The sequence below is a fragment of the Sus scrofa genome, chromosome 9 (genome assembly GCF_054392235.1).
Source record: "Sus scrofa isolate SSC_HxYL_T2T_F1_AM1 chromosome 9, Sscrofa_HxYL_maternal_Yorkshire_Landrace_v2.0, whole genome shotgun sequence".
NCBI classification, from domain to species: Eukaryota; Metazoa; Chordata; class Mammalia; order Artiodactyla; family Suidae; genus Sus; species Sus scrofa.
This window is the reverse complement of record NC_139391.1, coordinates 59303616-59330594: the sequence shown is the minus strand read 5'-3', so window position 1 is coordinate 59330594 and position 26979 is coordinate 59303616. Positions and strand designations below refer to the sequence as shown.

At 47.0% G+C, this 26979-nt stretch overlaps 1 protein-coding gene across 1 annotated transcript in view; it reads left to right on the top strand.

Moving 5' to 3' along the window:
* OPCML (opioid binding protein/cell adhesion molecule like) overlaps nucleotides 1-18538 on the top strand; it is a 1104108-nt gene extending 1085570 nt beyond the window's left edge. The window contains 1 exon segment of the mRNA XM_021102357.2: nucleotides 13270-18538. Coding sequence (XP_020958016.2) covers nucleotides 13270-13370 — 101 coding nt within the window. The 3' untranslated portion in view covers nucleotides 13371-18538.
* The last annotated feature ends 8441 nt before the right edge of the window (nucleotides 18539-26979 follow it).

Here is a 26979-nt window from a genome sequence, read left to right as displayed (position 1 = left end):
GGGGTAGGGGTCTGAGTCCTCATCAAGACGGCTGCTCTGTCCACAGCGGGGGCATCATCCTTCCCATCTGGGTGGAGGGGTCTCCGGAGCCCAGGCCGGCCCCTCGGGAGCCCTCATCCCTCCCTCGCTCAGTTCTCACATTGCTGCATCCACCTGCTCGTGCCACATTTCACCCCACAGGCCAGGACCAGCTTGTGACAGTCCATGTGTGTGTCCATGTGCATCTGCCAAGACCTGGCTGGAGGGGAGCTTCTGATGAGTAGGATGAAAAGGGGGTCCCTTTTCCTGGGTACCCCAGACCCTGAGCAAGTGTTCAGCATTGACGTGAACTAAACTCTGTCCACCAACCATCTGAAATGTGTGATCTATGTCTTTTGTTTTCTCTCTGCATTGTGTGTGCATTGTGCTGTGTGTGTCTTAGAAATAAGCCCCTCGCCAGCAGTGGCAGGTGGGTAGAGCATGCTCCTTCGTCCTCTGCCTGCCTGAATGCCTGTGCTCTTGACTTTAACCCTCCTCCAAAGATAGGCTTGCCTGCTCCACCTGCCTGATGTAGTGGCAAATAGACCTGGGTGACTAGCCCTGGGGGGAGGAGGGGCGGGGGTTGCATAGCTTAGGTGACAGGTGTGGAGGATACGATGGCTGTCCCTCACACGTAGGAAATGTGTGTCTCAGGAGTAGGGCTTCCCCTTGAAAAACCGTAAACTCGCCCTGGGCAGTCTTAAAAGGAATGAGTATTCTGTTCTTTCTATACACAGCGGCACCAAGGGGACTGGCCCAGACACCCAAGAGCTTACCAGATGATCATGGGGAGGTCACCTTAGTATGAGCCCAAGGCAAAAAGGGCTAATGACTGAATCCTGAAAACCTCATTTTAACGTAGAAGTACTGGGTCATTACATATAATGATCATCCTCAGGCTACTTTGTACCAAATATTTATTGGTTTCTGGGCATCACAGGAGTACCGCGTAAGATGGGGTAGAGCTCCATTTTATTTATTTTATTTTTTTATTTTTTGTCTTTTTGCCATTTCTTGGGCCGCTCCCGCGACATACGGAGGTTCCCAGGCTAGGGGTCCAATCGAAGCTGTAGCCACCGGCCTACGCCAGAGCCACAGCAACATGGGATCTGAGCCACGTCTGCAACCTAAACGACAGCTCACGGCAATGCTGGATCCCTAACCCACTGAGCAAGGCCAGGGATCAAACCCACAACCTCATGTTTACTAGTCGGATTCGTTAACCACTGAGCCATGACGGGAACTCCTAGAGCTCCATTTTAAAGCTGAGTAGATATATACAAAGAAGGTATATATGTATGTGTGACTGGGCCACTTTGCTGTATAGTAGGAAATTGACAGAACACTGTAAACCAACTATAATGGAAAAAATAAAGATAATTTAAAATAAAAAATAAGTAAATAAATAAAGTTGAGAAGAGGAGAGCCAGCGGCTTCGTGGCACTGAAGGACGTGTGGCTGGTGAGATGGTGCTGAGGAGACCCAGGCCTGGATGCCTCATCAGCACGGCAGTTTGCCCAGACCGTGACGGAGGGAGCTGTGGGCACGTGCGCACACGCACACACGCACTCGCACACGCGCACTCACACACCAGACGGAGCAGCAGTTGGTGCTCAGCTCTGCTTCCCGAGTGGAACTCTCCCAACCCTCCTTGCCTGGGATCAACCTCAGCCACATAGGAAATGGTGGCTTTTGAATATTCCAGACCTGGTGAAAGCTCTGCAATTGTCACTTTTCACGGCTCTTGATCCTAGACAGTCCCAGGCCACGAGCTCTGCCCGTAATCTGGTGTCTGTGAATGTTCATCCGGGGTCTTGATAAAGCCAAGAGGAGAAGGGTGGGCTTGGGGTGCTGCCCTGCCACTGACTCGGCCATGACCCCCTGAGTTGGCAGGGTTGCCCTTGGGGAATATGGCCAACAGAAGCATCCCAGGGCTGACACCGGATGATCCAGGGGCTGGTCCTTCTCCACCATTAACAGGAAGGAGGCATGTCACAGCGGAGAACAAAGCACGCGGAGACGAAGAATCAGACTGCTAGGGCTGCTGCCTAGGGCTCCCCTTAACAAAGTATCATGGGCCGGGGACTGAACAACAGAAATTTATCTGCTCACAGTTTGGGAGGCCAGAGGTCAAGATTAAGCCGGGAAGATCTTTCATCTTTTTTCGATGAGGGCTTTCGCCCTGGCTTGTAGGCACCTACTTTGTTCTCAAATGGCTTTTCCTCTGAGCATGAGTTGGGGTAGCGGGGGAGGGGGAGGGAGAGAGAGACGGAGAAGGGTGGGGAGACAGAGGGAGGGAGAAGGAGAGAAAGAGGAGGGAAGGGGAGAGGGAGAAGGGAAGAGAGAGAGAAAGGGAAGGAGAGAGAAGGAGGAGAGGGAGAGAGAGGGAGACAGAGAGAGAAGGAGGGGAGTGAGAGAGAGGGAGAGACAGAGGGAGAAGGAGAGAAAGAGGGAGAGAGAGGGGGAGAGAGATGGGGGGGAGAGAGAGGGAGGGGGGAAGAGGAGGGGTAGGGAGGGAGAGGGAAAAAAAGAAGGAAAGGAAGGAGGGGGAGAGAGGCAGAGAGAGGGGGACCGAGGGAGAGAAAACGGGGTGGGGGGCGGTGCTCCCTGGGGTGTCTTCTTACAAGGACAGCAATTCTGTGGAATCGGGGCCCCATTTAACCTTAATGACTTCCTTATGGGCCTGTCTCCAAATTCGCATGGGGGGTGGGGTTTAAAACAAATGAAATCGAAGGGACACCCTTCAGTTCATAGGAAAATGGCTTTATTGCCCAGTGTGGCCAGCCACCTGCAGTCCATCTCAACAATTAGCCGGTTTCAACCCACTTCCCTTGCCCTCTATCTAACCTGAACGCACTCTTTTAAAGGATAGACTTTACGCTCAGAGCCCATATGCTCACACTTCCCAAATTCACACAAACAGACCCCCCCCCCCTTTCCCAGACGTGCCTTGGTGTTTGCCCTCAAAGCTTAGTTTTCTGAGGCGCTTTGAACTCTGCACTGTGACCCCCAGCACAGCACGCACTCCTAAGAGGCCTCTCCCACAAATGCATCTTTCATCTCTCTCCTGCCTATAGGCACAGAACTAAGGGAAATGGGTGAGAGGGATTTCAAAAGAATGCAGAAGACACGGCTAGGGAGGCTGTGGGTTGCATCAGGAAGCGCTCAGGCAGCCGAGAGACCACATCGGTGGGCAGGCAGGTCTCAAAGATGGATCTGTGGTTGGCAAGGATGTGGGGCCTTGCTTCCTCACACAGCCTCCAGAAGCCACACCCAGCAGCAGTGTGCCAACTCCAAGCGGCATTTCAGATGGGGGCCCATTGCTTAGCTCCGGGCCCCTGCCAGGAATGGGGAGGCAGAGAAGGTGAAGAAGGGACCAGCACAGAGATGGGGAAAGCTGGCTCTCCATCCTGACTCTGGTACCAACCCTGATGCTCTCTGTTCCCAGGTTGCCTGTAAAATACAAGAACAGAACAAAACCCACTCCAGGCTTCCTTTCAGCTTTCTCAGTCTCTGTTCTGAATGTGAAAACCCAGGGGAAAATAGAGTGAGAGGCAGATCGCCTAAACCCCAGGGACCGTGACTGGGTTCTGCCTATTGAAAGCAACTTGCTGGAAGTATCCTAAGCTTTACTGAGTCAGGGGAGGCCTCCCTGGGGCCCAGTCATCTGGAAGCTGTGCCAGGTCTGTACTCAGCCGGGGGGGAGGGCCGGGCTCAGCCTGCCCCTCACTGAAGCCACTCACTTTCTCTAGCCTCACCAGCCCATTCTGCCTCCACTGGCTCTTGAGCAAGAGGCCCCATCCCTCTGTCCTGAGGGTGTGGAGAGGGAAGATTCTGAACTTGATTATATCCGGCACTGCAGAGAGTGTGAGGCATTTAATGAGCCGTGTAAACGTCTGGATTACTGGAACCGGCAGGGGACAGGGACAGAGAAGGCAAACAAAGCCAGAAAGGAGGGGGTGCTGCGGAGACAAAGGCAGATTTCTCACACGTTTATCTGTGACATTGCAGCGACATTAAGAGTTAAGTATCAGGAATGGGGACAACTCAGAGGAAACCTGTCATAGCAAATGAAAATGGCGATATATTCTGGGGAAGGTGACAGACATCTGGGCCTCGGGATTTTTTTCCTCTGGCCAAGCCTCAGCCCCTCAGAGCAACCAGGAAAGCAGCCTCCCTTTGCAGCCCCCGGAAGCCATGAGGGCAGAATCTATATTTTCTTTTGCTAATGACCATTTCTCCAGAATAAATATACATATCAGACTGGCTCTTCAAACCAGATTTTCTTTAACTAGAGGCAGCTCTGACCAGCTCCTTTCATCCTTCAATCTGTGCCGACCTTCCCCCTACCCCCCAAGAGACCTCACTCAGTCCTGCCTCTGCCCCTGCTGCTCCAGGAAGGCATCCAGCCTCCAGGTGGCTCCAGGTGAGGCTTTGGGGCGGGGGTGGGGGGGGTGGGGACAGGAGTTGAGGAGTGAGCCCTCCAGGCTTCCCCTCCAGCCCCTCCCCTTCCTCCCTCTGCCCCCAACTCCCTCTCCTGGCTTATAGGACATGATGGGGTGTGGCTTTCATCTTTCCTTTCTGTCTTACTCTTCATCTACCACATCCTACTCAGGGATGCATCCCAGAGAGAGGGGAAGGGCCTTCTGTGCCTTCAGGCATCTCACGGAGACTTATCTTCCTCTGTGTGACACTGCTCTGGGTGCTTTAATAATGCAGATTTGAGGGCCTTGTCTCAGATCCATTTAGTTAAAAATCTCCAGGGAGGGTCCTGGAAAATGCGCTTTGCAGACAAGCTCTCCCAGGGGAGCTTAGGCGCATGGGCAGCTGAGGGTCTCTGAACAGTGGTCTGGGAATGCCCAAGTCTGTGTCCCTAGCTCTCACTTCATTCTGGGCCACAAGCTGCCGCATGACCACCCGAATGTCCCAGGGAAATGTCAGTCTCTCTACCAGGCAGCCCCCTACTCAAATGTCACCTTATCTTCTTGCCTATTCTCACTGCAATCTCTACAGTCATCCTGGCTTTTTTTCTCCCTTCCCTTCACCCCTGTCAGCCAGCAGCTCCTAGCAAGCAGGCTCTGGCCACCCCTCACTCACCCCTCTCCCCCGCCATCTCATTCACATGGTGGCCCCCGTGCCTGGTCTGACCATGAGATTCTCTCTCTCTCTCTCTCTCTCTTTTTTTTTTTTTTTTTTTTTTTGTCTTATTGCCATTTCTTGGGGGTTCCCAGGCTAGGGATTGAATCAGAGCTATAGCCGCTGGCCTACGCCACAGCTACAGCAACGCAGGATCCGAGCCACATCCTATACCTCAACTCACCGCAACGCCAGATACCTCAACTCACCGCAACGCCAGATCCTTAACCCACTGAGCAAGGCCAGGGGTCAAACCCGAAACTCCTGATCATGAGAGTCTCTTAACCAGTGTGTGGTTCCCTTGTCCTGGATAATCTCCCTTCCATCTGCCTCCTTGGGGCCCAGGGACCCTTCCAAAGCTCAGAATGGGACCTGTTCACACCCTGCTGAAAACTGCCTCCCAGAAAAGACCCAAAGAAGACCATTCATGCCCTGAGATCAACCTCCCCTGTAGCCCCAATTCCCCTGCTGCCTTCTCTGTACCCGCCACGCTAGGCCCTGTGCCCGGGACACCAGATCCGACTGCACGTTCCAGCCTTGGCAGTACTGACTTCATTCCCTCCCTCCAGCCAGCCATCAGTTCTTACGTTTGTTCAGAGCCTACTATGTGCCAGGAATTGGATTTAGGATTGAGGCATGGGGAGGAATGGACTCCCCAGCCTGTACATGGAAGCAAATAGACAACTGCAATAGAATAATAAATATAGGTGCTACACTAGAGGAAGAAGCTACTGGCTTGTAGGTGTCAGCCTGATGTGGCTTTAGACAGCTCAGAACCCTTGGAGGTAGGTACGCCCGGAGCACAGAGAATTTAAGCCACATGACTGAATTCCTTCCCATAGCTAGGACTTCCACTATAGAAGGACACAACAGACATGAGAGTTGGCACCCAGGGCTGGCTGACCTTAATCCCATGTTTCTTTCTAACCCATACACCTGTCTTTCTTCCAAGATGTTGTATAGTCACAGCGGGAAGTGTTTGCCCTCCTCTCTGCCTGATAAAATTGCACTCACCCTTTAACCTTCTACTTAAAGATGCCTCATCCATTAAGTGTTTTCTGAACCCCACAGAAGAGGCACTCACCCACCTTTTGGGCTCTCTTGGTAGTTTACCCTTAGGCTTGCATTTTGTTTGTGTTTGTTTTTGCATGAAAGGATGTAGCCCTGTATCTTACAATACTTATGCCCAATAAGCATTGGTTGGATTGATAAATATCTTCCCGTCAATGGGGACATCCCTTACAGCCTGTATACAGGGCGAAACCCTTCAGTAGACAAAGGAAATCCAAATACTGGAAAGGCCTTCCAGCCTCCCCTCCACCCTCAGGGACGCCAAATCGCTGAAGCTCTGACACTTGCCCTTGCATTCCAGCCTCCCCTATGTCCTAGTTCTAATTTAAAATTTAGGGTCTTCTCCCCCACCACCCCCACTCCGGGTCTTCCTTGTGGGGCAAATGACATTAAACATCCCAACAGACGCTTTAGAAAGACGTGCATCGAGTGACTTCTTCTCGCCGAGACATCAAAAGCTGCACATGTTTGTCCATTTCCTGCTGATAAAGTCTATCATTTTTATTTTCCAAATCCACAATTTAAATCCAGGTGGGAGGGAATGAGTCAGAGAGAAACACCATTGCTTTGGGCTGATGACAGCAGCGTAATCATTTGTATTTTCCCCAACCTGCAAAATGTCAACATATTAGGAAAAAAAAATATGCAGACATTTCACATTTCATTCCTGATGAGGCTCCTTGTCACTCCCCGCACCCCCGCCCCGCTCTGTCTGAATCACTGACATCTGGCTATTAGCCTAAGCATTTAGCCCTTAACACCAAGTGCCCAGGCTCTGCTGATGTCAGCACACGCCGGAGCTTCTGCTTCTGCACAGACCAACGTCCTGCCTCTTTCAGGCTTGTGATGCACAGACAGATCTGAATTCACTTCTGATATTAACTTCTTAAGCCTTGGGCTTTGTGGGCACACAAAGCGAAGATGGCTGCCTCTTTTGGCCTCTTTGTCTGTGCGTCTTCCCAGAGCCACGAAGCCTGGTTAAGCTTCCTTGTAGAACAACACAGGGCCATGCTTTCTGCTGTAATTAAAGACAATGGAGGAGAAGTTCCCTTTGAAGCAGAATTATGTGCCTTCATCCACGGCCCTGCTGAAAATAGGTTTATGTTTCACCAACAAGTGTTAACACACACATCCTCTAATTAGATTTCCTGGCTCCTCTTTTAATCACCAAGATCGTCATTATCCTTTTGGTTCCTCATTAGGAGGGTCACAGAGTTCACAGTCATACTTATAAAACCCATCCAAATTTCAGAACAAAACTGTATCTTCTTAGACTTCAGATGCTGCCTTGATCTCTCTGTGCTATCATCAAGTTCAACTTGCCTGTGGGTTTTTTTTTTTCCTCTCTTTTCTTTCCTTAATGTGATCACCCTACCACCTGCTACACCATCTACTCTTGCTGAAGAACCATGCCCTATTTTCACTGCAATTATGGGAGGGAAAATGATGACATTTCAACACCTTTCTTGCGTATAAGGTACCTTCTATCTTTAAGCTTTGGAATCTCTTGCGAGGCAGGCTCTCATCAGTCCGCTGATATATTTGTCCAGGAACTTTGTGCTGAGTTGGGGTACTTTGATTCTCTACACCTTCTCCTGCCAAGGGTGATCAGCCAGCCCTTGATCACAGCAGCTGACTCCTGCTTCCAGGAGAGCTAGGCCTGCAGGTTAATTCTATGTTAAGCCCTCAACCAAATTTGCTTTTTTGAAATCCATGGTGTGTAATATCCTGAATTTCGCAAAGTAAGCGGCCTCTCCAACGTGGAACTTAATTTTACTTATTCTTTTGTTTACCTCTTTCTTTATTTACCTGTGTCACCTCTACTGGGCCTCCCGCATAACTATGAAATCTTCCCTCTGGCCCTGAGCGCATGTACCGATAGATAGATTGACCTTTATGATATATATCATTTCTGGACTTTATCTCTTTATTTCTGTCTCTTTATCTCTTCTTTGTATATGCTGAGGACTAACTTATTTTGTCTGCCTATCTGTCCCCAAGGTATTGTCATCGTTGTCATTCATGTTTTGTGGCTTTGTATCATCGTGGGCTTTGGTTTTCTAAGATGCTCCACTTCAGGCATGAAGGCAACAAGATGCTTTGAGCATTGAGGGGGAGGCAAGAAGGGGGCTTATAAAGAGGGGAAGGGCATAATTACATGGTCTCACTTTCTGTTCTCCCCACCCCAACAATATTTAATCAAGGCTGATGTTTCTAATAGCTGCTCTATTGGATCAGCCATTGTTAACCATAAATAAAGATTTCCTTTTTTTTCTTTTTTTATTTTTTTTATTTCTCGGGCCACTCCCACGGCATATGGAGGTTCCCAGGCTAAGGGTCTAATCGGAGCTGTAGCCACTGGCATATGCCAGAGCCACAGCAACACAGGATCCGAGCCGAGTCTGCAACCTACCTACACCACAGCTCATGGCAACGCCGGATCGTTAACCCACTGAGCAAGAGGGATTGAACCGGCAACCTCATGGTTCCTAGTCAGATTCGTTAACCACCTTTGCTTTCAGTTGGCGTTTAACAATGACGTTGGAGAACCCAGTATCCACAGCATCTCTTTACTGAAAGCAGGATTCCACCCCCCAAAAGATGCTACTTCAGAGACAAGCAATTATGTCCTGGTTCTCATTCACCGGATCTTTATCCACCCTTTACTGATACTCAGTGATTTTATGTATCGTCTTAACTGATGCTCAGAGCAGCTCTGAAAGGGTTGATAAAACCAACTTCCCACACATTTTATACAATAAAAAAAAAGCTGGAGTTCCCATCATGGCTCAGTGGTTAACAAATCCGACTAGGAACCATGAGGTTGCGGGTTCAATCCCTGGCCTTGTTCAGTGGGTTAAGAATCCGGCGTTGCTGTGAGCTGTGGTGTAGGTTGCAGACATGGCTCCAATCCCGCGTTGCTGTGGCTTTGGTGTAGGCCGGTGGTTACACCTCTAATCGGACCTCTGGCCTGGGAACCTCCATATGTCGTGGAAGCGGCCCTAGAAATGGCAAAAACGACAAAAATAAATAAAAAAATTTTAAAAAAGCTGTTTCAGAGAAATTGAGCGCCTTGTTTAAAGTCATCCTGCTAGTGAGTAGCAGAGCCAGAATTCAAATTCAATTCTCCCCGATTCCTAAAGTTCGTCCTATTAGACTATCCAATAGGCTAGATGCTCCAGAGATGAAAGGGATGTTGGATTATTTTGTTCCAAAGGGCTTTCTTCTCAGAATCTGTGAGGGCTTACAAACTGTGTCTGTGTATTTGTTTATTGGCTTAAAGTAGAACAGAGGAATTCTAGGTCCCATTGGAGGGTGGGCTGCCTGGAGGCAGAGGCTGTGTATCTCTTTCTTTCTGAAACAGAGCCCGGCACATGACTGGCACCAACACACCCTTGTTGAGTGGACGGTGTGGCTTCTGGGGCCAGCGCAGGGTCCATTTCCTGGTAGAAGGTGTGGAACTACCAGGGTAGCAGGTCCCATGGTTACATGACTACTTTCTAGCAGGCACTTCCCTCCAATCCTTTATCCTGAAAACTCCCCTTACCCATACTCTTTTCAAGGAGAAAATGGAAAATGCTTTATCTGAGGTCACATAGATGGTGAGCTACAGAGTCAGGATTTAAACCCAAATGGTCTGAAGCCAAAGTTGGGAGTGCTGGTTGCACAGCTTTAGCGGTCAGTGACTTTACCCCAAAGAGTTTAGGGCTGTAGAGATAAAGCAGCAAGGCCCAGGTCGGGTAGATGCACAGATAATCATGGGGCCCCATTAATTTGCTAAACAGCTGCAGTGCACTGCTTCTTCTGTGTTAAAACACAAAGAAGCATTTACCTACTCAGGTGAAGACCTTGGAGGCATCCAAGGAGCCAGGCATCCATGGAGCCTGTGGGAGAGCCCCAACCCACAGATTCTTTCCCTGCCTCTCATTTCCAGTAGAATCAGGGTTACTGAGAAGATGCAATTAAAAAATCAGTTCATCACTGATGGCCTTCGTCTTACATTTCTGCAACCTGGGGTGTGTATGTGGATGTGAGCCACTCTCTCCCTGCTTTGAACAAAGCCAAGAGCCTTCCTGTTAGCCCTTCCCTGTAGCAACATTTGGCCCAAATGCCAAACCTCAAGTGTGTTTAGGATCCATAGGAGGAAAGCAATGCTAGTTTTAATCTCCATCATAGTAAATTAGATGCACTCCTTGGCTGGAATAGCTCAGGCCTTTCTCAGACCCTGACTGGCCAAAGGCACTTGGGCAATAAATTGCCATATCATCGGATGCTTAAAGCAGGACTTATCATGCCTACTAAAGAATGACGCTTCCTGGAGCTGCAAAGAAAATGAGGCTACAATAGATGAGGCATTAGGGTCTAGGACTGTTTGGTGCCCTCTTGCTGTCTCAGGAGAAGGCGTGCTGAAGTGTGCAAAGCCAGAGCCGCAGTGGTTTTGTACCCACTGGAAAAGGCTGTCTGGCTGTTCCCCAGCTGTCCCTCATGGTACCAGATGCAGAATGTCCAGTCATTCAGTAACTCAAGATGCTAACAGGTGAAGAGCAGAGAGGTCAGCAAGCCCAGCCTCCTCCCACATTGCAGGTGGGGGAACCGAGCCCGCAGAGGAGCTGTCACTCAGCTGGGAAGAACAGAGTCATGTGGGGAACACTTGGCTCCAGATGGCCCAGCCATTGTACCTTTCATTGCATTATGCCGTGGTCTCTGAGAAACGTGCACCAGGGATCGTTTTCAATAGAGTAGAATAGAGCTGTGATAACCAAGGCCATCAACCCTGTAGACAGAGGGACTCGGTTTTCCTCCAGTTCTAGGTGTATTGTCCTGTGTAGCCATACTTAAATGCTCTGTGTGGCAGGATACTTAAATGCTGTTCTTCAGTCCTCCATCTATAAAATAGGAACACATAGGGTATTAGGACAATTAAATGGGTTAATATATGCTCAGCATTTAGAGTCACACTTGCCACACAGAGAGCACCGTATAAAGACATGTTATCACCACCTCGAAAGTGGGCTGAATGGACTCTGTGTCTACTGAGACCCCATCAGGGTTCACCCCTTGGAGCACACAGCTGAAACCAGCTCTGTCTATAAACTGCCTACCTGGTTAGCATGACATCTTTCCACAACCGCCTCCTCCTCTCTCTCTACCTTGCACTATTTTTTGCTTTGCCTTCCTCATGCATGCCTCCTTTCCTTTTGGCTTTAGCTGCATCCAAATTTGCGCTGGTAGCATAACAGCTACAGAAATGCTAAGCCCACTGGAAGAGCTTAGAATAAAGCGAGGACCCCTGAGGACCCCTGTCTGTCTAGCATGGAGCTCATTCAGTTGTTTCTTAAGTTGATATCAATACAGTGAATTAAGCAAAGACACACACACACGCATATATATTTTTTATGTGTTTATATATATATCATGCACTCATATAACTAGCTAATATACATGATATATATAACATGTACTTTTAGAAACATATGGGTCTTACATATCTGTGCTGCTCACTTCCTTATAAACTGTTAAAAAATCTAAATCAATCATCTCTTGCAGAAGACAGTATAGAGACTTACCTTGAGCTTCAAACTGGGCCTTTTCCAACTCAGTGCATTCTAGGCCACTATGATTCCTTAAGTTAGATGCCTGGATGCAAGGGGGCCCCTGAGTCAGGCTACTTTCTATAAATATTTAGGAAACCTTCTTGGGGATCACAGCAATGGGCTGGAGCCTAGAGTGTGCCCTTTTCTGTGGACATAAGAAAAATATAGAAAACTATCAGTAAGACTCTCAAGCTCTGTAGTAAATATGAATTTTTAGTAAATAAGAGAATTGCAAATGAGAGACAGCAAAGGCATCCTGGGGAGACTGCTAGAGTGGGAACAGTTGGATGCCCACTGCTGAAGTGAGAGACCCATACATCCCCAGGCTTGCAGTTAGCATCCCTGCTTGCCCAGCAAGGCGTGGACCACACCATGGGGTTGAATAGCAAGCCACATGGCCTGGTCCTGTCTGAGGAGACTCTGCACCACTGAGGCTTTTTCATGTAGTCCTGTTTATTTCCAACAAGCCACTTTCCTACTAAAGGAGGCAGAGAAGCCTTGACTGAGGAGGCACAGGAGGCATGCAAGTCTTGCCTTTGTCATCAGGGTTGCCCCTTGGGCCTGGCTTAGGACCCTCAATTTTAATGGCCTGCCAATAAAGGTGACAGAGGAATGTAGGGACAGACCTGAATCCTGGTCCTTCCCCTTGGGTCCCAGGGACAGGGAGTGCAAGCCCAGTGCCTGGGGTTTGTCTGCAAGGTTGCAGAGGAAGGGCAGGAAGAGCACTGGTGGTGCTGTGGGCTTATTTCACAGGGGATCGGGAGCATGTCCCAAAAAGCCTCGGAGAAGGAAGAAGAACACTCGAGGGAGGACCCCACCAGGCAGGTGGCCATTAGGTTCAGGGATGTAGTGTCCTCTTCAGTGCCTTTGGAGAGGCATTACTTGCTAACTGCTGGGATAAACTCACTTTACAACTCCGGGTGGAGTATTTATTCTTGCTCAGCTGCTTCAGGAGATGCCTCGTCAATACTCCCACTAGTAGCAAAGTCGACCACATCAACACCCGGACACCTGTCTCGCAAAATCTCCCCTCCCCTCCTTCTTCCTCCTCCTGCTTCCCTGTGCTTGGCCACGCTCCTCCCCTCATGCCTGTCCTTCCCCTCCCACCCCTGTCTGCCCTGGACCTGATTTCTGAGGATAGAGCACAGGTAGAGGCAGTTACAAAGGCCCTGCCCTAAACTATCAGCCAGGAGGTCTGATGGAGGGTGTTACATCCCATCTACCTCTTTATGTTCTCAACCCCAGTCCTTGAGAGCAGGCTGTTGTGGTCCAGGCAGCCCAGTGATAAGCCCCTTTGAGATTCTCCCAATGGGCACTTCCCGTTTACGCAGGCTGGGAAGGGTCAGTGGTGGGGCAGGTGCCCAGAGAAGCCCGTCTGTACAGTGCTTGCCACGGAAGCGGATGATGCCCCCTGGGTGTGCTAACGGGTCTCTCTCTTTCCCCTACACAGGGCCTGGAGCGGTCATTGACGGTGTAAACTCGGCCTCCAGAGCACTGGCTTGCCTCTGGCTATCAGGGACCCTCTTTGCCCACTTCTTCATCAAGTTTTGATAAGAAACCCTAGGTCTTCTGAGCAACGCCTGCTTCTCCATATCACAGACTTTACCTACACTGCGGAGGGCAAACCAGTCTGGGCTTCTTTTTTGGCTTTTTGTTTCTGTTCTTCTTGATTTTTTTTTTATTTTTTGGTTTGTTTATTTGATTTTTCTTTGCCAGTTTGAATGAGTGGGGCTGGGGGCGGGGAGGGGTGGGCAGGGTTCTGCCATGTGTAGGATAATCATTCATTGGTGTGTCCAAAAAATGGAATCTGTTCCTGCTACCTTGGCCCTTCCCTTTCCTCTGCTCTCCCCATCATCATCTCCACCAACCACCACCCCCCGCCCCATCCCAACCATAAGTTCCATTTGGGCAAAAAAAAAATGTGCCTCATGATAAACACCCTGAAGACACAACTTGACTTACAAGGTAGTGCACAGCAAGAATTATATCCAAGTGTCCTATTATCCGTGTCTTATAAGTTTTGGATCATTTTCCTGATTATAATGTACATATCCCTCCCTCCAGGTTTATTACTTAGGGTTCACGTCCTTTCTTTCTGGGAAGTCATCTCTCTATATACATAAAGCACATTGCCATCTTTTCTAGCTATTCCACCCTATTTGCTTATCAGTGATAGGGGTTCAAGATTTGGGGATATGCACAAAACCCAAAACTAAGAATTTAGAAGTGACAAAAAAAAAAAAAATGGAAAGGCATTTTGAGGTTAGTACTTCTCTTTAAAAAAATGCTCTCAAGCTCATAAAAAATGATCCTTAGATGCCTGATTATTTCGGTTATATCAAGCTCTCTATCAAAATAATCATGCGGTCATCCATCTCCTCAACTGTCTGATTTATCGCCCCATCCAATTTTCTACCCACCCATCTTCCTCTCTTGCAATCTATTTACTTTATTTATCAATCTATCAATGTAATTATCTAACACTTCTTTCTGTTTCTTTCCCCACTTCTCCCTCTCAATCCATCACCATGTTAATCCCCAATCATATTATGTCTGTTCTCCTGGATTCATTTCTCCTCTACCTTCCGCAGACACTGGCGTCTTCAGAATTACCTATCAGCTTCTCATGTGAAAGCCAGTGCTCTCACAGGCTAACAACCTAGAAAAGCCGCATGTCACGGACTCTCTGAAACGTGCTACCCATCTACCCAAAGCAGACGCTGGTAACAGATGGACCAAAGCAGCGATGGAATCATCAGTCACTCACTATCCCCAGAAGAGGCTGTGTTTCCAAACACATTTTCTTGGGAAGCAGATCAGCCTTGGAAAACTGCAAATAGTATTGTGTTCTTCTTCCTCACTTGAAGGCCCAAGGTGCCAAACTTCACACGTCTCTCAGCCTTTCAAGAAAGTGCCATGTCAGGAACCTGGGGAACTGTCCTGAATAGCAGGAAAGTAAGAGAAAAACCACACATTTGTCTCTGCAGCGTGAAGAGAGATGTCCATCTGAGCAGGATGACTTCTGCTATCGTCTCCTCTCGGTTCCCGTTTGGGTTTAATCTGTGTGAAAACTATCCAGTAAAAAGCTGATGGAAACCAATTACACGGCGGGTGTGTTGACAACTCTGGTATTTGTTTCAGGAAGCTCTTCCGAGCTGAGGGCACTTGAGCAACTGACTTAATTTCCAAGCACTTGATTAACACAACACAGCAAACAGAAGGGGAAAGTGTAAGTGACACAGTTTTCTCTGATACAGGCTGCTTCCCTAGTAGCTTGGAGGAAGAATGCCCTCAACCCTCCATGGTCTCTGCAGACCTGGCACACAAACAGCTGATCTGATCTTTCTGTATCATCTTCTGGGACACGAAGGACTCAGCTAGCAAGGGGTCCTGCAATGCAAAAGGATGAGATTGGAGACCATGCAGGGCTGTGTTCTTGTCCTGTGCAGTTGAGAGGATGAGAAAGAAGCACCGACCATGACCTGTCTCACAGACCCGCCTGCAATGGCTAATTCTTTCAGCTCCACAATCTGAAACATGATAAATACAAGTTCCATACAGATCCGTTCCCTCAATGCTTAATTGACCTTCTTCCTCCAATAGAAGTGGCCTCATTGTTTTTGTCCATTATGGCACATGAACATGACATGCTCAGTGGGGAAACACACACACACACACACACACACACACGTGGGCTGTGTTGGCATACAAAAAGCTAGGCACTTCTGTGAGAGAGCTGGTGTGAGTGACATTAATATTACATTTGCCAGCTGTAAACAGACATCTGCATTTCCTGTGAGCTGCCAGTAGCCAGATTTGGGGAATATAAATGATCTTCCAAATCAGCCTGTGGATCCCCAAGTTCCAGGAACAAGCACAAACAGGCACAGAGGCGGAAAGAAAGGTTGGACATCAGAGTTTCAGATCTGTCTCACGCTGAGAACCTGGAGCCAGGCAGGTATCAGACGTGAGAATTAAATGTGTCATGTGCATGTTCTGCTGAGAACACATCTGTGACTTTGGAGGCAGATCACAGTGGTGGCCGTGGGGAGTGGATGGTTTTGGAGAACTTAGTGCTTGAAGTGGACAAGCTGGGTGTGTTCTTCACGCCAGGACTTGACCTAGAAGAAGGCATCCCTCTGCCTCTTGCCAGGAGGATACCAGAATTTTCCAAACACAAGGAGCCTGGGGCTCAGAGTCACTATGGAAGGCGTGTGGCTTCTTCCACTGGACACCAGGAAACAGTCTGGTGTGGCAGTTACCTGTGGAAGCCATGTGTCAGAGGAGAAAGTCCTGTCACTAAGCCTTACCTGTCTGGGAGAAAGAAAGCCCTACTTCATAGCAGACTGACTCCAGCTTCTGTGCTATTTTGGTTGCTCTGGTGGGGCTGGCTGTGTAGGACAGCAGGTGTTAGCCAACATTTGAAGCATTTAAAGCAGTAAACACTTAGACAATCAGTGCTCACTCACGCTCTTTCTATTTTGCATATGGCGGGTGGAGGAATAGGCTTGCTGGAGAGATTTTTTTCTCACGGTGCTGATGATGGTGGGGAGTGTTAGGGTAAAGGAATTAAAAACTAGCACGTCTCTGAGAACCTACAGCTCTTCTCGGGTTTTGCACATGGGGAGGAAACCAAATAAGGCTTATCAGGAGTTTGGGTGAGAGGAGTTCAACAATGTGGATTCTCTGAAACCCTCCCCCTTCCTAAGACAAAGTCACTATGTATTTCCACCAAAGTAATGCCAATGGAAGTGCCAGTGTGAAGGCCCTGGCCAAGCTTGTTTTTCAGTAGTTTCATGTCAAGTGCCTGATACAGTCTTCTGCAAGTCTAAGCAAGTGCGTTTAGTTTTTCTCATTCTTGTTTTAACTGGGGGAGGCAGGCCATACAGGCAAGTGGAGGTCAAAACTTGAACCTGTTTTATGCAGATGGATTATGCCTGGCTGTTCTGCTATAGTTGAACTCAACAAAACAGAAGAAGAAGTGAGGCTTTGTATCAGAAAGGAGCCTGGGGCCCTTTCCCCTAAAACCTCAGCCTCCTGCTAGATAATGCCTTTCACAGGTTGGGCAGTTCCTTCCCAGAGCCTGGGTGGGAAGTGTGCTCTGGGATTCTGGAAATTCCGCAACGGAGGATGAGGTCAAACGTCTGTGTCTGCATTGATCCAGTCTACCTGCTTTCCACATGGAGGAGTTAGCGAGCTCTCCTTACACTGGGAAAACTCAGCAGAAGTGTAGAGAACCTTCAAGTGGGCAGTCCTTCTCCAAGAGCGCTATCAAGGGCGTTGCTTCAGAACTGGCTGTAAGTGGGTGGGAAGGCTTTCTCTGCGGTTGAGTGTGGATGTCATCGGTGTCAACAGTAGGAGGGGAGGAATGGGGTGAGAGAGTGGGCAATGTTATCTTTTCCAGCTGAACCCCGAGTCCTCAGTCAGAGAAAAAAATGGCTTTAGAATATCACGAACCAGCCCTCCAAAACTCCATAGAATTAAAAACAACCAAAAAGAAACAAAAACAAATTTGAAAATCTTTGGAATTCGAGAAAGTAGGGAAGCAGCATTAATTTTTTTCTCATTGGCAAAATTCTTCTTTGCTCTTTTTCTCCAAAAATGAGAATCTTTTGTTTTCATGTTGCATGAACCCTGTCCCTCGAAATGTATACTCAACTGAATCTCCACCTACTATTCAAAACTTCCCTGTCTTTTTATTTTAAGACAAATAAGTTTGGGCTGTTGCAGTAAAACTTCACAGGTGTGTAACTAGGAAGGCGACATTTTCAAAAAGATACCATGTGATGAGAGCTGCTAATGATCACGAACAGCCCACAAATCAAAATGCCTATCTCATTTTCCTCATTTCTGAAGAGAAGAGAAGTAAATGAAAGGAAGAAGAAATAGATGTGCAATTAAAAGACACGGCAAAAAGATAGAGCAGACCCAGTGCAATCCAGCCTTCAGGTGCAGGATGCTCGCCTTCCAAGGGAATGTGGAGTGGACTCAATTAGACACGATTGTCTTCATCCTGAAAGTAGTCAGCAGAGCCTAATTTCCCATATTTTAAAAGACATTCCATTTTGTTTCTTTCAACGGTGCCCTTTGAAAGGCACACAGTTGTCTTAGTTGTTCCACGACACTGAGTGGGGAAAGAAGGATGGTGAACCCTTTACTCTTTTTTCAGGGCCGCGTTCTGTGCTATTGGCAGATTTATAATGATATTGATCATAGCAATGATAAGTAATAATAACTGCCCTTGTGTTAGTTAAAGGGAGCATTTTTAATCATTCCGAACCTTTTGTGACATGTAAAGTGCAGTTGTGAGGAATGTGTGGGTGTACGAAAATGTATCTGTCAAGTTCAGAGTCTTCTAGATTAAAAAAAATTATGACTTATCAATGGTGCCGTTTTAGCTGTGTCAGACAATGGGTGTGCACATGCTCACAATTATCCTTCAATGAATCTATGTTCAAATGCTTTAAAATTTTATCAGATGATACAAGAGTATAACTTTGTCGCCTTTTAGAGTTTTTTTTCCCCCCCTTCTATTTGCTTTCTTATTTTTTTCCTTCAAAAATCAATGAAGACTTGATTTCTGTCAATAATTGTATTAAGGGTGAATATACTACCTGAATTTTGTGCATGTTACATTGTAGTTGTAACCTTTTCTAATTCAGGATGAATACGAGATGGTTGTGATTGTGCAGTGTATCAATAAAGTTCAAAGAAATTTGTAACTTTTGGGGGGGTTGTTTATGAGCACATCTCATTGAGTAAGTATCCAGGAGTGGGGAGAAGCTGGGCAGACTCTGCTTCTAATGGGTGTGTGCTTTAGGCTTTAGGAAGTAGATGCAATCAAAACCTGAGTTCTCTCTCTCTCTCTCTTTCTCATGCACATATGCACCACATGCACACAAAATACTACGCTGTGTAGACAACTTCACATTACAATTGTATATCACATATCCATGCCATTTACAAGTAATATAAAGTGCAAATAAGCAGTTGCAGCCTCCAAGTCTAAATTATGTATTGGCTTAGGCTAAAGTCAGATGAATAGTTTCAAAAGAAAGAATGACCAGGTACTGCTCAGTTTATGCCCTCTTAACAGTTCCTATGGCTTGAGTCCATTGAATCAAGCACACTTTAACAAAAGTAAGTATAAGAAAATATGGTGGCTGTGACATACATTTATTCTTAAAAGCATTTGACATTGGATGAACTGTTCCACATCTTAGGTTTACTGCAGCATTGTAGGGTAATAACATGAGAAAGAGACCTTGGGGACCAACTCCATTCCTATGATTGTCTTTCCTAAAACATCTTTTTCTTTCCATAAAATGCCCATTTCTCTACCTCCCTCTCACAGCCATCCACTCTTCTGAAGGAATAGTTATGAACCTCTTTCTTGTAACCCAGCTTCTCACCAACCATGTGTATATCAGCAGATCCTCCTGAGCTCCGCCATTGAATAGATGTGTGACCTTGGACTGGAAGCTTGACATTGCTTGTCTTTTGTTTCCTGAGCAGTTCCATTAGTGAATTTACACCCCTTGGGGTGCTTGATCAAAATTCCTTGGAGTGTTTTGTTTCTCTTTCAACCATGGGATTCCTCGAGATGGTCCCCAAATAAAATGTAGACCAGTGGCCTGATTTGGGACGGCAGCCGAGAGTGGGTGATGATCCTTCTGTGGATTATATAGCTTTTCTGACTCAGACCCCCAGCTGGAGTGATGAGGCTTATTTCTTACAGCTTCCTAGGTTGACACAACCTCATCCCCAGATTTCATGACTCTCTTTCACCCATAGGGGATGGATCCCAGATAACTTGATAGACTAGATCATGTTCTTTGTAAATTAAAATACTAAGGGATCGAGACTGTCCAATTTCCTCAGACTCATTGTAAAATCATGACCTGTCGAGAAAACAAATTTCCAGCTCTAATGTCTTAATGCCTTTAGTGCTCCCTGTCACCCTCTCCTTTTCTTCTTCCTTTTAATCATCCTCTTCTCATCCACACCTGACCCTCTCCTGCTCCTGTTCATGCCACAACATTTACCCATTCATCTGCTCCCCTGCTGGCATAGACATTTATTGGTCTTTCACTTCATCTGGTTACTCGGCTCCATCAATCATCGATGTACCAATTTATTTCTCCATCAGCTAACCACTCACCTATTCATTCACATATTATTTCCTCATTTATCTAACCCTTATTCCATCTACTCACTCATGCACCTCCCTAATATGACCATTCCCCACCTATTATTTTAAACCATCTATCCATTCTTCACCTGCCAATCCATCCAGTCAGCATCCTCCAACTAGCCTTTAGCAGATATACCTATACATCAACTCACTTCAAGGTAATGGAAATCTTTGCTGTTATCTCTCCATTTTGCAAGGGAAGCTTTATCTAGTTATTCTTAAGCACAGCAGCTAAACGGTAGGATGCATTTTCATTATCTTTGCCCAAAATGCACCCTATTAAAAACACATACATAGAGAAGTGCTCTAGAAAATTAAGGGCATATTTCTTCCTATCAGGATGTATCCCAATAGGCAGAGGATAGAGAGTTGGGGGTGCAGTGGAAACACCCAGATGAGCAGATGTTGATATTTAACTAACACTAGGAATGCAGGCAAGCAATGAATATAACAAACAACTGAGGAAATAGACAGGAAAGATCTCCACTGGCAACCATTCTTTCTTTTCTGTTTGATTTTCTGTTGCGTAAATTACCCATTTTGATGAAGATTAAAGGATGGACTAATCGGTACCAAATCCTATGATCAGTTTTAAAAGCCAACACTCTCCAGTTACAAATCATGCTCCCTTCTTTTAACATGTTCATTTGTCCATTAGGAAGCTCCCTTCCCCCTTAAGTGTTTTTCAGTTATTCATTTATTCATTCATGCACTGAATTTAGTAAATAACTCCCTTAAGGGGTTCACTTCTAAAATGTGAAAACAGCTGTATACAAAGAAAAAGTACAGTATCATATTGTGACCCTAAGGTGAGAGATATGAGCAGGTGGCTGCAGAGGAAGCAAATTTGGGGAGATAACTTGGAAGCTTCCATCCCCTGGCCCCATTCCAGGGATTCAGACAGCTAATTTATGCAGTGGTTATACTGAACAGATAAATCACTGCATAAGTAAACGGGGCACCAGGACCACGGGCATTCATTGCTCAAGTATTGACTGGGAGAGTGAAGAAATGTTGTTGGAGGAATAAGCATCTTGAAAGAGTTAAAACTCTTAATGTCCAAAAGGCCACAATGTGGTCTTGGTGAAATCACTGACACCACCTCCAGGAGAAGGACACATACCATCTAGAGAACATCAAATCTAGTTAGACTATGAAGGCATTTTTTTATGGGGGGGGGTTACCAAGCATTTTCCATTGGATCTCAAATCTCCATGAGCCTTTCTGATGAGGGGAAGGGGAAGCGGAAGCTGGAAGCATGTGTGGAGCTGAGACTTGAAGTGTGGACTGCAGAAAGAGTGATCTTATTGAATAGTTTCCTCTAAACTGAGCTTCTCCAGGTAAGACCTGACTAAAACTCTGGGATTTAGAATGAAATGCATGAACTATTAGCATTTAAGTGTTTAACAGCATCTCTTATTTCAAAATAAGAATATTTGTAGTTCTTACTGGTCCATTATTTGCTATGTCCTGTAAGACATAGTTGCTTCTATTTAGTGCCAGTTCTTGAAGTATTTTCTCTTCATGTGATCCTCATTCTGGACTTAAGTCTTGCCTTCATTAATATGGTGGGAATAATACTCACCTCAGAAGACTGTGAGAATTTTAGGTGTAATGGGCAAGGGTGTTTACCATAGGACCTATTACACCTTGGTTGCAAAATAAACATTTTTTGGAGTTTTTTTCCCTCCTATTTTTCCCTCAGCCTTCCCTTGATGTTCCTACTTGCTTGATCTTCTATAAGATATAATCTCAAGGGTGTATCCTTCAGAAAATGAAAACAAAATATTTTCTAAGTGATTTATCTATTGAAGTTTAAAAAGAAAAAGAAATGTCTGAGTATTGAATTAATCAAGGACACAAGCTTAGAAAGTGAGACATTTTTTGGAAGACACCCCAGAGGGATATTGAAAAAAAAACAGAGAAAGTAGAAGTTAATTTTCAACCTAATTAACATATATCGATAGCTATATATATATGAAAGTACTGAGGGTACAGACACGAGAGACAGAAGATCTGTCCAAGAAAATCCCAGTCCAGTGATGGATTTTAAATGGTAGCACAACATGGTAGGTAGCGTCAAGGGTTGGCAGAGCCCAGAAGAGGGCACAGAGCCAGATGGCAGGGCTCAGCAGTCACTCCCAGAAGGTGAGGTACCTGATCTGAGTCTTGGAGAGGAAGAAAGAATTAGCCAGGGCAAGGGAGGGGAATGACTAATGGTAGATGTTCATCCTTGATGAATCTGTGTAAGCCTGAGAAGCATTGCAATGTCAGGACCTTCCGAGTGCAGATTGTTCCATGAAACATGAGGATAGAGGTGGTGCAGCAGGAGATAGGAGATGTCTGCAAGAAAGGCTGAGAGGTTGGGATTTGCCCTAAAGGAGATAGGGGAGGTATAGAAGGATGGAATCAGAAAAGAGGCCAGATCATATTTGCTATTTAGAAAGATCTCCATGGCAGGAGGATGGATTAACCTGCATCGGTCAAGCTTGGAAATGATGAACATGTTAGGGGTCATTAAATTAAATCAGTTAAGGGATGCCAAAGAGTAGCATGAATCAAGCAAGTTGGGGTGAATTTTAGGAGGTGAATCAAAGGAGAAGGATTGGGTACCTCGGGTGATGGAGAATGGAAATAGGAGGCATATTCCGGGTTTCTGAGTCAGCCAACTGCGAAGGAGATGGTACAATTCTATGATGCTGGAAATTAAGGAGGAGGGGGAGGTCCCGTCCAATTTTTGCTGTATTCATTCGCAACCATCCTTAGAACTTCCAGGTGGAGGGATTTCAGCACCATCAGCATTTTCCTGAGTCATCTAATTATATCCTCATCATCTACAAGGAGTGCCTGATTTCCTTCCTTTCCTCTGCCTCCCACTTGAATTCCATAGGAACGCAAGCTCCCTGGATCATCTGCACATCATTTATCACCCTCCATTTCCTCTGTGTCTTGATTTTGTCACACAAAGACATTGCTCATTGTGATAGTAGGGGAGAGAGCAGTTCTCTGATTAGGCAGGTCAAGAAGTAATAGATTTAAGTGGGAAGGGGGAAACGGGCACAGCTGTCCCACCACCCACACGGGTTCTGGCAAGTCTCACACTGAATGCAAGGGGCCAGAGCACTATCCACTGGATGATGGGAGAATAACTGGGCAACGAGAATTCATCTCTCATATGTGTTAGAGTCAGGCAAGTCCTCTTTGTCTTTTTACCATATTGTTTGATGCTCACTTGCTTGTAGACAACATTTCACAAAGGTTTCTAAGTATTCAGACCTCATCAGAGAGCTAGTTCTGACTAAGAAGAATACATTTATTTCACTTGAATGATTGAAGAATATGGAGCACTTTTAGCTCTGTTCATCTTTTCCCCACTGATCCTGGAGAGACTCTCCTAAAACTAGGAATGGCTGGCTCTCAGCAGGAAGCACAGTTCTGCTGCATCTCCAGGCAACATGGTTTTCTGGGCGGTCCCATCAGTGTGTGTCAACACTCAGCCACGTGAGCTGAGCCCATGTGTGTGCTGCTCTGAGGTGAGATAGCAGGATCTGCCCAGTGAGGAGAACAGAGCTGAAGTCTGATTCTGCCACGTGAGCGTTTTGTGCCTGTGAGCTTGCAGCAAAGTCCTGACAGCCTCGGTTTCATCGTCTGTAAAGCATCGGATGGGAAGGGCAGGTGAGGCCCTGACCAGATTCTTGGCCCAGGGAGGTGGCCACGCAATGAGGTTAACCTCTTCACCCTCTGCTCTGTCTTTTCCCTTTTCCAAGCCACCCCCAGATCTACCACACATGATGGTGGAGAAGATATTGTGAGAGGAATGGCTCTGCTTAAAGACATCCTTGGAGCTGTCTTTAGGATCACAGGAAATCAACGTCTAAGCTCCTGGCCAAGTATCCAGCTCCCAAATGTCAAATAATATCCACTACCCCCCACCTCGCCCCCTGCAATGTCTCCACGCAATCACTGGCATTTAAGCAAAAGCACAGGGGACGTCTGTGGATCCCTCAGTGCCTGGACCCCACTGGATGGAGGATGCTTTCCAGGTTGGCTGTTCCTGAAGAAGCAGCTGAGCTGGGCGCTACCCATGGAGTCTTCTTCCTTTTTTGCTCTCGGCCTCATTCCCTGCTGGGTGAATTTGCAAGGATGGTTGCTCTGGTTACAAGACCAAATCACTTCACGTTCAGTCTCTTCCTAAGGTCTCAGGGGAAGCAGCTTATTAGAGAAATTGTGACTGCCTGGTAGCGTCAGCAAGGACAGTAAAGGGACTCCTGCGAGGTCCTCAGAGACTGGTCCACAAAGGCTCCAGTCCTTCTCTTGATGAAGCCAGAGTCCCCATCTCAGTGCTGTGCTAGTAGCGTGGACAACCCCATCTGTGACTTCTCCTGTCTCACATCTTCCACTTTGTGTGATGGGACTCTGGGACCCCAGTCAGTCTGCCTGTTTGACTGTGCCCACTTTGATGGCAATTCCTTGTTGAGTTACTGACAGCATCTCTATTGTCCCTGCCCTGCTCTTCCCTGCACTGATCTCTGTTCCAAGGGCAGTTTCCACGCTTCTCAACCTGCCCCTCTCCTTCTTCTAATTCTTAAGAAACCTGAAATTGCTGACGGAGAGCATAAGACAAGAAGACGATGGTGCCCGGGGGCAAAGAATCCTGTCACATATGTGTGACACACAGTCACAGTGACATCCACAGGTGGATGTGACACTAGCCGGTCTAGCCCCTACACGATAGACTTATGACAACTGCGATGTGTGTACAGCGGGGAGGCAGATGGGGCTGGAGTGCAGAGTGAGGGTGAAACGCTGCTGTTTATGTGCATTGAAATCATGCATAGAGCTAGAAGCCTACATGTGTATTTATTTGTATAATATTCAAACAACCTCAAGCATGACACATTGTCCTCCTGGAGCTCAGAGGCATGGGCTAGAGGTTGTCACATGGCTAGAGGTCAGAAGGGTTGGAATCCACTTCCACAGCGGGTCCCTCTGACTCCAAACTCTGTGCTCTTTCAGTTCTGCACCAGCGGACCCCTGTTCCCAGGACACAGGCTCCATCACTGAAGTCTGGGCACGTCCACCACCTTCATGAGCTGCCAGAAGGGAAGGTGGGGGTTCCATCTCTGGAAGGAGAATGGCACCACGTCCCCAGACACTCTCCTCGCCCCGAGGGCAGGTCTAGAAAATGGCTATGCCCACAGGCTGATCCTTTCTACTTTGCCATCAAGGAACAAGCCCCTGGTTGAGTTGGTTTGGGTGGGTCTGTCCCTAAACCAGGCACACATCTGAGCCCCTCAGAGAAACAACACACAGGAGGGAACCGTCGATCCTACAAAAAACAGGAGAGAGGAAAGAATTTAATTCCAGCCTCCCGGGACACAACTGAGCATCATGTGTAGGAGGGAATTACTTTTCCTTGTTTTCCAGTTGGGATAAAACAAGAGAGATGGCCAAGAATCTCAGCCTAGGAAGACAGATTATGGATGAAGATACAGAGTCTACTCAGCCAAACTCGACCCCATTCAGGAGACTGAGGACCACTGATTTCCCATAAATATAAATGCCTATGTGAAAATGTCTGTCTGTCTCCACCTACTGATCTGTCACGTCTGCCCTGTCACCCCCTACTGCCCCTAACTCAGTGACCACAGGCTGTTTGTGGGCTTGCTGTTTCCAAACACCTATAACAGTGCCTGGCACAGGGTCAACTTCAGTAACTACTGAATAAGTGAATCCACGGCTTTTGAGGGGAGGAACAGCATGATCAAAACACCCCTGAACAGAGGCCTTGTAGAGATACGCGGGGGGCCAATGAAAGGGAGAAAGTCAACACTAGCCGGGTGGGGAGGGGGAGGCCTGGAGCTCTGTGTGGTCCCAACTGTTGAGGTAGGAGGACATGGGTTGGAAAGGATGGTGCAGAAATGAGAGATGCTAGGAGTTCCCATCATGGTGCAGTGGAAGCGAATCCGACTAGGAACCATGAGGTTTCGGGTTCGAACCCTGGTCTTGCCCAGTAGGTTGAGGATCCGGCGTTGCTGTGAACTGTGGAGTAGGTCTCAGATGTGGCTTGGCTATGGCATTGCTGTGGCTGTAGCATAGGCCAACAGCTGTAGCTCTGATTCAACCCCTAGCCTGGGAAACTCCATATGCTGCAGGTGCAGCCCTTAAAAAAAAAAAAAAAAAGAAAGAAAGAAAGAAAAGAAAAAGAAATGAGAGATGCTGAGGGGGAAACCCATAGTGTTTGCCTACTCACTACTTTGAAAGGAAATGGGTCTGGATAGAATAGGTAGTCTCTTTTCAGCTTTCTTGGGTTTTGCTTGCTTTGTTTATTTGCTTGCCTGTTTGTTTCCCTTCGGTAATAATAAATAGGAGGCTTACGTTGTTATAAGTGTTCCTGATCCAAGAAGCTTGAGTTTCACGGTTCATATTCTCCCAATGAAACACCTGCTAGAACCATAGTGTCCTCGTACCTCACCTCCTGCTCTGCTGAAGGCCAAATTTCTACTGCCTCATCCTATTGTTGCTCTTACTCAAAGGCAAGCCCTGTGACCCCTCAAAGGGGTCACCTGTGCCCCACTCTCATTTCCATCCAGCTTATACCTTCGTGCCTTCACCAACAGGGAGAACTCAACAGAGTAGAAGATGAAGGTTTGCTCACTTCCCAGGAGCTCTCATGAATAAGTGTAATAAGGAAACAAGGGCTGGATTAGATCTAGGCCTTTGTTCAGCAGGATCCCCAGGTCCAGGGCCCCCATTTTAAGAGCACATACTGTGTTCCCAGCATCATACTGAATCCAATAAAGAATCCAGTGATGGAATTCCCACTGTGGCTCAGAGGAAATGAATCTGACAAGCATCCATGTGGACGCAGATTCGATCCCTGGCTTCACTCAGTGGGTTAAGGATCCAGCATTGCCATGAGCTGTCATGTAGGTCAAAGATGAGGCTCAGATCTGGCATTGCTGT